The 16,579-nt window shown below is 33.3% G+C and overlaps 1 protein-coding gene across 3 annotated transcripts in view; it reads right to left on the bottom strand.

The window, feature by feature from the left end:
- LOC125074628 overlaps nt 1-16,579 on the bottom strand; it is an 82,305-nt gene that overhangs the window by 18,686 nt on the left and 47,040 nt on the right. The window contains exons 3-5 of one of the 3 annotated variants that reach the window (XM_047686000.1): nt 2,743-3,135; nt 1,749-1,970; nt 959-1,183 (exon numbers count right to left, since the gene is read on the bottom strand). In XM_047686000.1, the coding sequence (XP_047541956.1) occupies nt 959-1,183; nt 1,749-1,970; nt 2,743-3,135 (840 nt within the window). The remainder of the gene's footprint in view (nt 1-958; nt 1,184-1,748; nt 1,971-2,742; nt 3,136-16,579) is intronic. The other 2 variants (XM_047685999.1, XM_047685998.1) reach the window with 2 other exon arrangements.

Here is a 16,579-nt window from a genome sequence, read left to right as displayed (position 1 = left end):
AAGAGATTCCAAATAGTTTTTTTAATAAAAAAAAAATCAACTTCGGTCGTGTATTTCTAAATATATAATTACGGGACTAAGTGTACAACAAAGAGCATTTACAACTACAACAACATAACCTTAAAACTAATAAATTTATAGAAAAAAAAAACATCAAACAAATCAACACACAACACAACACATTGATACACAAACGACTAAGCACACATACACGTTTAAACACACATTGATACACATATCGCAACAACTACAGACATTTATAACTCCCGGACATCATGCAAGACAAATACTTTAAAATTTATTAAAAAAATAAAATAAAATTACGATCAATTAATTTGATTATTAATTAATTAATTGAGGTCGTCGAAATAAATAAAGGATTAAAGATTGAAATGATATTTTAAGATTAGTTTTACATTATATGCAAACGAATTGTACTTTTGCGTGAAAACGTCTTTAGATCTAAGTTGTTCGAGTTCGTTTCGCTCATTCAAGCACGATCTATGGCAGCGTTCCTCAAACGTTTATACGTTTTTTTACGTTTACGTTTACTGTAATTATTAAACAAGTTTAAAATGTGATCACGTTCTAATTAATTATAACCGAATTCTCGATATAACTACCACGTGAGGAATTATCAATATTGACGCGAGAAAATAAAAAAAAATCACGAAATATCCCTGCAGTCAATGTAAAAAAGTCGTAAGTAAAAAATATTTTTAAATTAAGAAATTTTTTTTTTTTTCTTTTTTTTTAATTGCAATTTGAATCAACAGTTTTTGAAAATATATTCGTTACATAAATTTTCCGTATAATTTATAAAGACATTTTCACGAAAAAACAATAGCGTTTTGATATAGACAACAAATTTGAATTTATTTTGTTTACGCGGCACAGATTGTCAAACTAGAACCAATCACAGACGCTAAATGGCATTCCATATTCAAATAATACGAACCTCTCATCGCACCTGCAGTGCATAAGCGTGTTTACGCGCCAATTGTAAAGTCCGAATTTCTTCTCCATTCCACCGATCCAGAACGGACATCTTAAATCGTGGACTCTGCAACACCTGTCCGTCCTCGTGTAACCACCGAGCTGGGAATACCGTGTCGCTGAGTAACCCTTCCCGCACCATTTAGTCCCGGGTACGCGGAGCAATTCCATTGCGTCGCGTTTTTTTCTGTCAACGGTTTTTTTTTTTTTAATTTCGTTCCTTCGTAACGCAACGGAACGACCTCTTTCGGACCACCGACGTGTTTTTATTGTACGTATTATGTAATGATCGTAACCTGAATCCGTCAAATAAATTTAGCTGTAAAATTCTTTAGTTACTAACGCAAACGTAGATCAATATTTTATAACTCCATCGTGTTTTAGATAAAACTTATCGGTTTTCAGTTTAACGGAAAACATATTTGTGTTTAACGCGGCCATATTTTATAATTCTACACGCCTTCGTATCATTAACTAAGATATATTTTCGATGTCGTAAATATTAATCACGTCATTTAAACAATATAATATCGAAAGGTTATTTACAGTTTACAATAAACAATATATAATATTTTAGTCACAAAAGCAGAGACAATGTAGAGTTGCGCCCACATTTTTTACCCAGAAGCACTCCCAACCCCCGAGCCCATGATACCTAACCACTAATATCCAACCGTACAAGGAACCCAAGCACAATCAAACCCGCGTGACAAAGAAAAAAAAAAAACAAAAATATTGACGTAAAAACTAACCTCCGATCGCATTTACAGTGCGAGATTGTGTACGGCCTAAAGTTGAACAAGCCGAATCTCCGTTTAAAAGCCCCGATATTCATTCGGCAATTGTCGTGAGATCTACAGCATCTATCTTCATCTCTATCGCTCCCCAACTCGTTGTAGCTCTCGGCCAACTGACCGGCTCCGCACCATTTGGTGCCGGGCATTATAAAATTCTCCCTGATCGACCTCCGTGACCTGTCATCCGTGTCTATGGTTAAAAAATGGCGAGAGGGAGATTTGACAGCTGTCAAGTCTTAAACTCTTCCCCAGCAAAGCAACTGCTTCGAATTTTATTGAATAATAAAAATACTAATAAATATATTTTTCGAAATTATAAATTAATATTCGGAAACAGTTGCTGGAAAAAAAATGTCGAATTATACAAGCAAATAATATTATCAAAGCAGATGAGGTGAGCTGATGGCTGAACTTAAGTATAGTTTCGTCCCCAAGCTTATATCGATAGAGAATGAACGTGAAAAAGAAATGAGCGATAAGAATGCTGTATGTAAAAATAAATGAATGAATGGAACCAAGGTAAGGTGATAAATAAAAAAAAATGTTTTCAGGCACAATATTTGTGTTCGTTTAAAATACATATTTTTTCCTTTTAAAGAGTAATAATTATATTAATCCACTTTGTGACATAAAAAGTTGTATATTCATTTCCGCATCATTCATGCGTTAATAGCCTTGCGTTGGCTGAATATCTTTCGATCAAAGACATTTTATATTTAAGAAAAAAAAACGTCAATTTTAAAATTAGAAATCGTTTATATGGCGAGTAACTAATATTAAGGTCACGATTTATATTGTGAAGGTAATTCGAATATCGTGCAGTGCGAAAGAGGTCATTGCATTGACGTACATAGATGAAAAATTTATATACCATAGATATATATATTTTTTATTAAAGCGAAATGTGCAAATATATGAAAAAATTGTGCATTCAAACAATATAACTAACCTTGTAAGAGTTGCATCGCTTACTTTATTCCTATTTTCAATCATATACGTCAATTCCTCGTGCCTTTCGAAGCATTCGTTTTTTAATCTGTCGTAGTTCAGCCAATCAGCGACATCGGGCGGCAAGTTCTCGCCATCTTTCAGAATTCGAAATGTGACATTACCGAAATGGCGGTAAAACTTTTCGTCTTTGAATTTATTTGACGTTTTCTCTGATAATCTGTAACTTTCTTCGTCAAGCGCCAGTTTTAATTCTTTTCTTAATGTTTTTAGGAAATTTCGGGCAGATTTCCCTTCTTTTATGTATTCGCAGTCTTGTATCGCGCCGTTCGGTGTGTATATTATTTGGATTAGATGGCGGCCATCGGTGAGTTGCCGGAGCTTCAGGCCGCTTCTAAAAAAAAACGTAATAATAAATAAATTATATAAAATGTATGTATGTATTTGTTTGAGTATAATAAACTTCGATGAGATTATTTATTTATTTATTAGGCGGCGATCTTAACATTGGTCATTCTTACATAGATATAAAATTAATATACAACCATAGATTATGTAAAATCATTTAAAAACACACACTACAATTAAACTATTAATTACTTTTGCTTGCTATGACAAATTAAGTGAAAAAAATTAAATTGAATTGAAAAAAATCGACGAATAAAAAGATTTTTAATCTGGCAATATTACTCAACGACAAAACACAATTAACAACACGCAATAAACTTTATACATCAAATCTTTAATATTAATACGAATGATTAATAAACAATTGTTTATTAACAAATAACAAATGTTTATTTTTTTTTAATTATTCGAATACATATTAATAAATATTTTAATGATAATGAGTTCCGTATAATGAAACGCCCTGTTCATGTTCTTAAAATTAAACTTCGTACTCACGGTACAAAGGGCAAGTAGATATATCGAATTATTCCAATTTTATTATTTCTTGACAAAAAACGAGCATATGGGCCACCTGATGGTAAGTAGTCACCCATGAGAATGGCGCTGTGTGAAATATTAACCATTCTTTATATCGCCAATGTCCCTAGTGACTGTAGTTACACTGGCTCACTCACCCTTCAAAACAGAACACAACAACACTGGGTACTGCTGTTTGGCGGTAGAATATCTGAGGAGTGGGTGGTACCTACTAACACAAAGCCCTACTCATCAAGTTTTAAAGTAACGACAAAATTTGAATTACTTTCGTTTATTATGTAACGGAAGACATCTTTGGAGAAATTAATATCCCGTTAATGTTCCACTGATGGGCTAGGGCCTCTTCCTATGCAGAAGGTTTGAAGTTTATTCCACCAAACTACAATGCGGGTTGGTGGATTGGACAGATGTGGAAAATTTTCATCCTGCCTGGGTCTGAATCTAACTATTTACTTTTTCACACAGTGAGATACCCGACCCTCTGGGGACAAACCGGATTATGTGGGATTCCTGCCCACTAATATCATTGCCATAACCGTCTTCGGTACGGATCGGAATGGTTGCAGCATCGTTTTAACAAATAGAGCCACGGCCTCCCGTGCTGTACTCGTAACTCGGCGGAGCTTTCATGGGGCGATCACGGCTCTGACATTCATCAGAGATATATCAAAAAGTTTTGTCCGTTTGTTTCGTAAAACAACGCCCTTATCGTGTTTATATCGAATCGTAATTAAAAAATATAAATAAGGTCTTAATTAAACGATTAAAAAAGTTATTAAGATATTAAGAATACTCGGTAAGGAAATTAATATCGAGATATTGATTCAACGATAACCGTCAACAAAACAGTTTTTTTTTGGTTATATTTTTTATGTTGTCTATATTTACAAATGCATGTATATGTGTACTTGGTGGTGGGGTTTTGGGGAAGCCCATCTGGGTCGGGAGGGCGAGTGTACATTTATCAGATTCAGTATTGTTGTGTTCCAATTTGAAGGGAAAGTCAGTTTAACTACAGGCACAAGGGACATAACATCTCTGCCCCCATGGTTGGTGGGAATAGTTAATATTTGTTACAGCTCCAATGTCTTATTGAGATGGTGACTATTTCCTGTCAGGTCCGTTTGTCTGTCCAATGTCACAAAGGAAAGACAAAACAGTACCTTAATCTCATTCGTTTTGTTTGATAGTTATTGGAGACGGTATCTATAAAAAATATGAAATAAACGTAGAAAAATATTTTTTCCAGTCGAATTTCGACCACTGTGCGGACGGACGACCATAAACAAAATGACGTTTCAAAAGTGTTCTTTGAGTAATGTATATTATGATTAAATTAGATTTTGCCACCAGTTACCATAATTATCCACAAAAATCAATGAATATCAACGCATTAAGTAATTGTAATTCAGCACGCACCATAAACTATACATATAGTGGTCCCCCTGGGTTGTTAAGTAACCATAACTTACTAGACATAATAAAATAAAATATACAACTTTGAAATGTCCTCGAGTGACAGGAGGGCCGGTTCATTTGACGTTCAGAGGAACGGAATTGCGATTCAAAAGTGGTAATGCTTTTTTTTATGGCATTGGTTGGCGGATGAGCATATGAGCCACCTGATGGTAAGTGGTCACCACCGCCCATAGGTCCGGTTCTGTCGCATATGCTGTCCTATTATCATAATAAAATTCCACAGACATTTTTAACTTTGCCGTTTCATAGATTCAAATCATTTGTTAAAAATACATTGGTAAAGAAGGCATATTATTCGATACGAGATTATATAGATGATAAAAAAGCGTGGAGTTAATGCTTGTTGACTTCCAAGCAGGAGACATAACATACATACATTAATTGTATTTAACTAAAATGACATCTAAAAATACATGTTGAAAAAGAAGTTACTGAGTTTCTTGCGGGTTCTTCTCGAATCTACATTCCGAATTGGTGGTCGCATAATTTAATATAGTTTGTTAAACGACGATTTAAAAGTGCTTGTAAAAGCCTACTTGAATAAAGTATATTTTGAAGTTGATTTTTAATTTTGATCGGATTACGAGCGTGACGGAAAAGAGAGGGGGAAGATGCAATGCGTTTTCAAGGTCTTATACTTTTAAACTGAAACTATTCACGTGACCAGCGTGATATCCATCTTCATTTAATTATATGACGAAGTAAAGTACGGTTAGCAAAAAAAGAACGCATAATTACAGTTTCCTTCGTAGTTCTTTGATGTCGCCATACTGTCATAAATAGCTCTTAAATTCAAACCAAATGCGTGTTCCCTAACAGCGTATCAACTGTCGGCGCTATCAAAGAAATTAGCGCGCCAATATACATCAGTATTAAGTGAATACGTCTCTGGGGAATGGCGATAGAGCTGAGGGACTGTTGCGTACAAATGCATTTGGAATAAACTATTTATGAACTAGTTGTTGCTCGCGGCTTCGAGTTTAAGCTTGCTTCATAGCAAATCATCAATTTGGTTCGGTTTAGCTGTGAAAGAGTGACAGATAGAAATTTAGTTTCACATTTATAATATTAGTAGGTGCTTCGCGCGGTGTCTCCTGTTGGATTCGTCTCCGAGTTTTAAATTGAAGTCATAATAAATCGATTAGCTGACGTATTTTTTACTCTATGGGTTTATTTTCTCTATGAATAAAGAATTTGTGTTTATTGTCATAACTGCGTCATCTATCGGATTCGCACGTCTGCAATTAAATAATAAATAAATTGATACAATATAAATATAATTAATACCTATAGAATTTAGAAATAATAATGCAAAAATAATAGGAGAAACATTATTAGAATTGCACTATTGTTCCGGAGATTACTCCTTACATACAAACAAAAAAAAGTTACCTATTTACAATATTAGTATAGATAATCAAGAACAGTTACGGTTGTTTTTTTTGTAAAACTATTTAAATAGGCAATGGTATAACACCATACAGCCTAAAAATAAATATAATTATAAATTAAAATGTTATCTTAATAATATCTGAAAAGGCGAAGGTATCAATTACAATGCCGCAACGATGCGTAATAAGCACTAATTTTTTTACAATTAATTTTAGATGAATATTTGCGATTGTACTTTTTGATAAAATTGATTTATACATCAAAATATGATTTTATATATATAATCGTTTAATGAAGCGTGTTTTTAGGGGAATGTAACTAGATGTTTGGGGGGCCGTAATTTAATTGTATTAAACAACACACAGCTTTGAGGGCGATAAAGTTGTTGAAGTTATACTTTCGTTGATGCGTTATGAAAAAATATGAGAGTATTTGTATGATGCGCGCGCAAGTGATAAGTATTCCAATGGAAGCAGGAAAAAAGATAAACAAACCTTAGATTTACGTATTCCATGCGATCTGCTAATAACTCAGCTATATTGTACACTACTAAGAGTTTATGATTAATATATCTTTATTTATAATACAACACTATTACACTTAACTACTTATATCCACTTTAATTTTACTTCCAAAACTCCGATAACAGTTTCGTCGACGTTCAAAACGCCTTTTTTTTGCAAATCCATAGTGAATAATATCATAGATTAAACAAGCTCTCGACCAACGATATCGCGTCAATTTGCTGTCAAATGTTGTTTATTTGGCTTTTCTCCTCTTATGGTTGGAAGAGAGTATAAACTACACGATGAAGTGAAGAACTTCCTACCTTCTCTTACATACAATGGTTATTTTATTACAAATTTTAATTGAAAATGTTTAAGTTTGCGAGTGTTTTAGAAGAGGTGAAAAATAAAGAAATTACATTCATAGTATTATAAATTATTATTATTCTATGGTTATTAATTGCTTGCATGCAATTAAAAATAATTTTTCGATTTTTACTTACGTCTAGGAATTAGAACCTCTTACGGGCGTAGATGTACCTTTTTAAATGTTGCAGTAGAAATGATCCTCTTTTCTTGGTGGTAGGGCTTTGTGCAAGCCCATCTGGGTAGGTACCACCCACACATCAGATATTCTACCGCCACATAATAGTACTCTATTTGTATTGTATAGTTGTGTTCCGGTTAGAAGGGTGAGTGAGCCAGTGTAATCACAGGCACAAGGGACATAACATCTTAGTTCCCGAGGTTGATGGCGCGGAGGTGATGTAGGGAATGGTTAATATTTCTTACAGCGCCTTTGTCTATGGGCGGTGGTGACCACTCACCATCAGGTGACCCATATGCTCGTCCGCCAACCAATGCCATAAAAGAAAAACATGATATTGAAAGATGGGAAGACGAACTTTTGAAATTCCTAAACAAATACAGAATAGATCAAGACAGAAAATAATGGAGGGAGGCCTATACTCGTCAAGAGGTCCTTAGTTAAAATTAGATTAAAAAAATCTACACTAAAACTAATCAATCCGGAATAAAGATATTTGAATTAGATTTTGAATTTATAATCGCTTTGTCTGAACCATAATTACAAACTGTAATATTATTAATAATTGGAAAAAAATCCTTCATTTTAATCAAAATTTATAATAATTGGAAATATTTATTGATTCAAAGGCTAAACTTTGACGTGCTAAGCTTTGAAAGTCAATGAGTTATTTTTTCACACATACAGTCACCTCACCAAATACGAGATGAATCTAAGGAATCCAGAATCCCAAGACACAGCACCCCTTCATGGGTGGACATTAAGATTCAATGAAGATGACTTTAATCTACGATTTCGAAGATGTTTGAATTAGAAGTCTTCGATTTACACAATTATAAAAAAAATATCGAAGTGCAACAATATTAATAAATATTATATTAAATTCAAAGTTTTATATTTAATATTAATTAGAAATTTAGCCTTGGTGTCGAGTTTATATTAAACATTAATTATTTTCGTGCAGGTCTACCATAGACCCGATCGAAACCTAACCCCAATAATAGATCTTTAAAAATTAATTATTTTTAGTCGATAACATATATTCGCGAATTACGTATAATCGAGATATTTCGATATTATAAATCTTGAATCCATAAAATTCAATGGGCGGCCATGTTTGACGTTTACGGGTGTGTTACTGTGTTATATGAATATCAAAGAGTATTTACTATTTGATTAGTTTTAATACATTCTCGAGCGAAACCGAATCTTTATGTAGTAATAAACTTCAGATAATATTTAAAATATTTTTCTAATAGATATTAGATAAGTCGTATTATTGGTAAGATTAAGAATCAATGCTATATCTAGTGCATGTAAGCTCTAGAGACAGCAGCAAAAATTCTCAAAAACTACTGAACCGATTTGCCGCAACAATGTGGCGTGATACTATATCAACAGCGCGCCGGTGCAAACGTTAGCGCGATCTAACTACGTTCAGCGCCATCTAGTTCCCCAATGCGTAACTAGTATGAATTTCTACATTTGTCAATATTGTTTTTGTTAATAGCAAATGTACACAGTGTACAGCCTAATTTTTTTTTTATATTTAATATTACGTAAAAACTTTTTTTTAGGTTTTTTTTAATATCTCCAAATTAATGAATTCAATCTCAATACGTTTAAGCCACAAAAAAATTAAGTATACTAAATGTCAAAATTACTTGATATATACATATGTATTAATACATATGTATATATCAAAGCATATTACTTAGACGACAGATAAAAAAAAATTGAATAAAATCTAGCATGTTTAAGGATTAATACATTTTCTCAGTTATAAAATTGATATAAGAAGCCTACATTAGTCCGTCTGTTATAAAAAAATATAAACTACTTAACCTAATTTTATTAGAGCTAATGAAATTGTGTTTTTTTTTTTAATTTAACATACCACTAACCTGCACTAATCAAATCAAATCAAATTAATTCAAGTAAACTTCACAACGAAGCGTTTTTGAATCGTCGATTTTAAAATAGCGAGAAGAAACGGCAAGAAATTCGCATAGTTGCTCTTTTCAAATAAACAAATTTACAATGCGGTTTTTATACAATAATTAGTGTTCTGTGATGGAACCCGAGCCTAAATCCAGGCGTTTACTAAAAATACAACCTAATTATATATTTATTTCAATAATAATACTGTAAAACTTTTGCATTAAATAATTAATATATTATATTTAAATTTAAAATAGTATTGTAAATCATTTATTATTTATCTTCTCTTAATCTAAATATATAATCTCTTAAACAATAACAATTCCTATTATAAGCACTATTTATAAGTTTAAAACAAATCAACTAGAAAATAGGATATCGTTACAATGAGCATAGATTGTTTTTTAAGGGGCCTTCTCCCACTCCAAAGAGGATACGTATATTGCAGATTTTCATTCCATATTTACACACACGACGTTCTCCTTCAACGACTTACAAAATAACGATTTAAGCTTACGTGTGATTTGATCACACATTGGTAAGCTTAAAATTTTATTGTTAGTGATTTTTTTGTCTTTTTTTCCCATTTGAAAAAGGGTGACCTAACTGCATAATACAATTAAAATAAAGGTAGTAAATATATATATATATATATATATATATATATATATATATATATATATATTTTAACAAGAGACACGACGTCCATAACCTAAAGATTCTAATTAGTTGACGATTAACCGGAAATGAAAGGTTTTTTTTAAATATCGAATTCTATGCTTAGGACAAAGTTACTCAGCTATTGATTTTGTTTTCGGTTTTAATAAATAATTTAAAAGTATTTTACAAAATGACGTAAGTAAATATTATTGATATACAAATAATTAATTAATTATATAACATAGAGAACTATTTACGAGGGAGTTGCTGTTTTAATGCAAACAGTCTGTTTAACAGGAATAATGTCATATACAAAGTAGACTACTCCGACCACAGTCCGGCTAATCTTTATTGCTACTCCACACTCTCGCTACACCGCAGCGAACGCTCGCAGACAGATTGTGGTCGAACACGTTCTAATTTCAAATTCATGGTAAGAAGATAAGTGGACGAAAATTTGGCGCGTTTTTTTTATACAAACTAAAACATGTGTGCGAATATCGTGAATTATTTGAAATGATAGTTAAATTTTGAATTTCGAATGTTGACATAATTTTCTTTGGTTTTGGAAAGTGATGAGAGTTATCAGGGACAATTTTTTCATTGGTACGAGTATTTATATATTTTTTTATGTTAGGGACAGACTGGTTAATAGGCCATCTGATGTGACATGGTCACCCCCGACCATAGATATTAGCGCTGCCAGAAATATTGACCATTCCTTACATCGCCAATTCGCCACAAATCTTAGGAACTAAGATGTTATGTCCCTTGTTCTTGTAGTTGCTGGTTCTTTGGATTCACTGGCTCACTCACCTTTCAAACCGCAACAGTACTAAGTAATGCTGTTTGGCGGCAGAATACTTGATGAGTGGATGGTACATACTACAACTATATAAAATACTAGATATACTACAAAATTGGGTTGCACATTTATTTTGTTTTTACGTTTTTTATGACCTTTCCACCCTTAAACCGTAAATGCAATCCTATATACCTCGAGACATATAGGGTAAAAATATCCGATTAAGGTTTGACGAAACAGCTTAAGTTTAAATACAAAAAAATATATTTCGATTTAATTTGATTTTATTATTGACATTAGCTAATAATATTAAAACAAAACTTATATCACACGCCTTGTACCTTAAGCGATTAAAAAAAAAATGTCTTCCGTCAATTCCGTCTCGACATTCATTTATTACAATATGAGATTTATTACTAAATTCATTTAGAATAGACGACAAAATTAAATTCACCGTTAATTTATAAATAAACAATCAAAAATCGACTCTATTATTATATCAATAAAGAACAATATATTTATCAACGAGTACAAATATCGAATTGTACGAGCAATCGATGTATCATTTCTTTTTATTTCAAAATTCGAATGTTTTTTTTTTTGAATGATAACCTCCTTTATGGCATCGCTGATGTTCCTATTTCAAATTGATTTTATATGTAATGAGCTGTTCGGCGGCCGGATAAAGAACCCAATAATAACAGATCATAAATCATTGCACTATAAAATACCTAATTGTGAAAAAATTGTAATTGTGTAAGACGCGTGGGAAGACAGTTTAAGTGTCGAAGAAATGTTTTGTTTAGGATTAGTTCCTTGTTTTTAGAATAAATTTGAAATTAGTTTTTAATTTATAGAATAAATGTATCTTAGTTACTATTGATTATATATTAAACCAAGCCGTGCCCACGACTTCGTGCGCGTTAGAATTTAATAAAAAAAGTTATTGTCGTAGCCTAAGTCACTCTTTATTACATCAGCTTTCTGCCAATGAAATTCTCTTCAAACTCGGTCTAGCCTTTCCAGAGATTAGCCGGAACAAACAGAACGACAGATAGACGGACAGAAATTGAAAAAAAAAATGGTTATCTTATAAGTCGTTCTTAATATGAATTAGTTACTAGTAGCGACATCTATTGTGTGTTATATGATCTGTGGTCAGTCTGTTAACCACCATAAGTCTGTTGACAGATTGGTATTCTGAAATAGAATAATTTGTTCAAATACGGGTAAGATTTAGAACTGAAGTTCGCTGCAGCGTTCAATCTTACGTCATCTAATTAAACTATTAAAAACGTACAGCGCTAGATCGCTTACAGAGAATAGTTTTCTTGCGACCAGTTGTAAGCAAGGGGATTAATATGGCGCAATAGTATAAAAGCTAAAGTAATTCCGTCTGTATGACTTTCACAACTAAACCGCTGAACGGAAACATTATTTTTTTTTATGATATAGGTAAGTGGACGCGTATGGGCCACCTGATGGTGAGTGGTCACCACTGGCCACAGACAATGGCGCTGTAAGAAATATTAACCATTTCTTACATCGCCAATGCGCCACTAACCTTGGGAACTAAGATGTCCCTTGTGCCTCAACCTTCAAACAGTACTGAGTACTGTTGTTCAGTGGTAGAATATCTGATGAGAGTGTGGTACCTACTGAGACAAGCTTGCACAAAGCCCTACCACTGACATTTGGCATGAAGCACTGGAACCAAACCAAACCCTATAATGCGAGCGAAGTCACGGACGACGAATAGTTAAAAAGACATCTTTTAAACATGTATTAACCACAACATATAACAATAAAAACATGTATCATATCGAGTAAACATAATTAAATATGTACTCATACATCCAAAGACGGCAAACCCATTACCCTACTTGGCTGCGTAGTCGGGTAACGTATATGGTAATTAAGTATACTTCCCTAGTGTGTGGTATTTGCAAATTACATGTTAAAACGGCCCTACTTATTCATTACCTTGTCGCGTGCGTCGACATTCCATAGTTAAACATAAAAGGACATTATATACTTTATATAGTGTTGTTAATTGCAAGTATATATATATATATATACTACCGACAATAGACTACTTATCGAGAGCTCGATTAATCTGTGATATTCACTGTGGATTTGCGAAAAAATTGCATATTGTATCGAAACTGTTATAGAAGACCCGCCGGAAGTAAAATTAAAGTGGATATAAGTGGTTAAGTGTAATAGTGTTGTATTATAAATAAAGATATATTTATCAAGAACTGTTAGTAGTGTACAATATAGCTGATCTATAAGTGAGTCGCGTGGCATACGTAAGTCTAAGATTTGTTTATCTTCTTCGAACGGCATATAGTGAAGTATATTAGTACATACTCCTCTGGACGCCACTCATCAGATATTCTGCCAAAGCAATACTTAGTATTATATAGTAAAGAGATGGCCCAGCGGTTAGAACGCGTACATCTTAACCGATGATTTCGGGTTCAAACCCAGGCAAACACCACTGTAGTTTGGAGCATATTCCACATATGCTCCAAACTTTCTCCTCAAAAGGAAGATAATCTCTTAGCCCAGCAGTGGGAAATTTACGGGCTGTTATTGTTGTGTTCCGATTTGAAGGGTAGTGTAACCACAGGCACAAGGGACATAATAACCTAGCTCCCAAGGTTGGTGGCGCATTGGAGATCAAGGAATATTTACAATGTGGTGACCATCAGGCCATTTGCCCGACGGATTACCTAATTCATTAAAAAAAAATTATTTCTGAAGACCGTCATTCTACCCGTGAGACGGGTAGGTATTTATTGTACAAAACTGTGCTTCGCTGTTTCAACCGCTTGGACCGTCGACGTGGCAAGCGGGAATTTCACATTCTTATAGACATTTAGGTTTCGATTAAAAGAACTTAAAGTTAGTGTTAAATACTATCAATGTTACAATTGCCACAAAATTGCCACTTTATACCACACAAGCACGCTCCGTACACCCGTTCTCTACGACGGTTGGCAGTTGACTTACCCTTTAAAAGTGAGTAGTTGTTTTTTTTTTTTTAAAGTAATTATGTGGACTGCGACACGGTAAGGTCATCGCCGTAAGAATTATTAAACAATCCTTACATCATCAATGCGTCAAATCAAATGCTGTAGGGCTTAGCCAGCGTTTGCAATGGAAGCGCAAACATGTGTTTATTTACGACATCACTTCAGAAACCTTTAAAATTATCAGTGTTTCTATACTATATTGTGCATGTATTATATATATAAACCTTCCCCTTGAATCAATCTATCTATTAAAAAAAACCGCATCAAAATCCGGTGTGTAATTTTAAAGATCTAAGCATACATTATTACCTACATATATATATTTTTTTAAAACTCTAAAGAGTTTACCTGAAAATGTTATGGTTATGAATTAATTCTATTTCATCTGTGCAACTGCCTACTAGAGCTTTCGATTGATGAGATATTTTGTAACAATGAACACTGAGCGATTGTTTTCTTACGGTATATGGGATGACTCAGACGGACGGTGAAAAAAAAATAGCGATGGGCGCATAAAATGGCGCTCTCTATAGACAAATGTAAATCTGACAGATGTCAGATTGACAGCTAAATCAAAAAAACATTTTTTTTATTGTGATTCTGTATCGAAATGTATACTCTGGATCTACTCCCTTAGTGATTTTGTTATTAATGGAAAAAATATTATTTCTACAAGAATACTATACAACACTTAAGCTTAATTTAATTTATTCTATTGTTACTTAGGATGTAATTAATAACGAGCAATGAAGCGTGGTGGAACACAACATTAACAGCCTGTAAATTTCCCCAGCAGTGGCTAAGGCCTCCTTCCTTTTGAGGAGAAGATTTGGACACATTCTACACCAATGCGGATTGGTGGATACACATGTGGCAGAATTTTGTTGCAATCAGACACATGCAAGTTTCCTCACGATGTTTTCCTTCAAAGCCGACCACGAGATGAATTTTAAGCACACATGAAAATGCAGTCTAAACCTTTTCCTCAAAAGGTCAGGAGGCTCTGGCTCAGCATTGGAACATTTATGGCTGTTTCTAATTGAGTCTAGTTAACGATATCACGACTATACTAATATTATAAATGTTACGTTTAATGATATTTGGTACGAAGCAAACCTGAACGCATAGGAAGGACATGGGAAATTTTATACATAAAACTTTAGACTATTTGCCAACGAAACTACGCAAGTAAATTAATTATTAAAAAAATAATTTCAAATGCAACATTTTAGTACCAAGCCTCACACAATAGATGATTTTTTGCTGAGCTTTTTCTAAATGGTTGAACGATCTACGGTTAGCTATTTAAGATTAATTTTAAATCTTACAAAACGTCACTAAACGAAAGCGCCATTCATCAAAAAAAAAAATCTCTAACAATAAACACTTGAAAGAATTTCAGTTCGATATTAAGATAACAGATGGCGCTACGTGTTGTTTGTGATTTTAAATTCTTATGAATGAAATATTTTGAATTTCGTCCGTATTCCAAATTCAATTTATAAAGATAAACTTCCTATAATTTGGTATAATAAAATTTTTAACTTTGCCGTTTCATAAATTCGAATCATTTGTAAAAAATACATTGGTAAAGAAGGCATATTATTCGATTCAAGATTATATAGATGATAAAAAAGCGTGGAGTTAATGCTTGTTGACTTTCAGGCAGGATATATAACATACATATATAATTGTATTCAACTAACATGACTGTATTTTTAGATGTTGAAAAAGAGTAACTACTGAGTTTCTTACCGGTTCTTCTCGGTAGAATCTCCATTCCGAACCGGTGGTAGCTTTACTTAATATAGTTTGTTAAATGACGATTCAAATGTGCTTGTAAAAGCCTATTTTAATAAAGTATATTTTTATGTTGACAACGTATTTTGACTACCTATCACGTAGTTAAGTGCAATAGTGTTGTATTATAAGTAAAGGTATCATCATCATATCAGCATCCCTTTCTCGTCGACTGGATATAGGCCTCTCCAAATGCACGCCACTGTGGTCTTTCTTCGGCAACTCGCATCCAGCTCCTGCGCAAATCGTCACTCCACCGTGCCTGAGGACGTCCTACACTACGTTTGCCGAGACGCGGTCTCCACACTAGAACACGTTTTCCCCAACGGCTATCGGTTCTACGACAATAAATAAATAATATGAAATAAAGGTATATTAATCATAAACTCTTAGCAGTGCACGACATAACTGAGTTATTAGCGAATCGCATGAAATACGTAAATCTAAGGTTTGTTTATCTTTTTCCCTATTTGCATTGGAATAGTATAAGACGATTCTACAATCCGTAAGCAAAGATGACTTCTTTAGTCATCGGGCTCATAAGATTGATAAGGAACGGAGGTCAGCGCGATCTTAATGAAGATTCGCACGAATGTGTGGCGCCGGCATAACAATGATCACAAAGCTTATCGCGTCCATCTAACAGACGTAAACGATTTTAATTACTGCGAACATATTAAAATAAATACATTTTAAATTGTGATAGTCATATACACTGA

The sequence above is a fragment of the Vanessa atalanta genome, chromosome 28, assembly GCF_905147765.1.
Source record: "Vanessa atalanta chromosome 28, ilVanAtal1.2, whole genome shotgun sequence".
NCBI classification, from domain to species: Eukaryota; Metazoa; Arthropoda; class Insecta; order Lepidoptera; family Nymphalidae; genus Vanessa; species Vanessa atalanta.
Note: the sequence above shows the minus strand (reverse complement) of the source record. Positions and strands in the feature narration are given on the sequence as shown.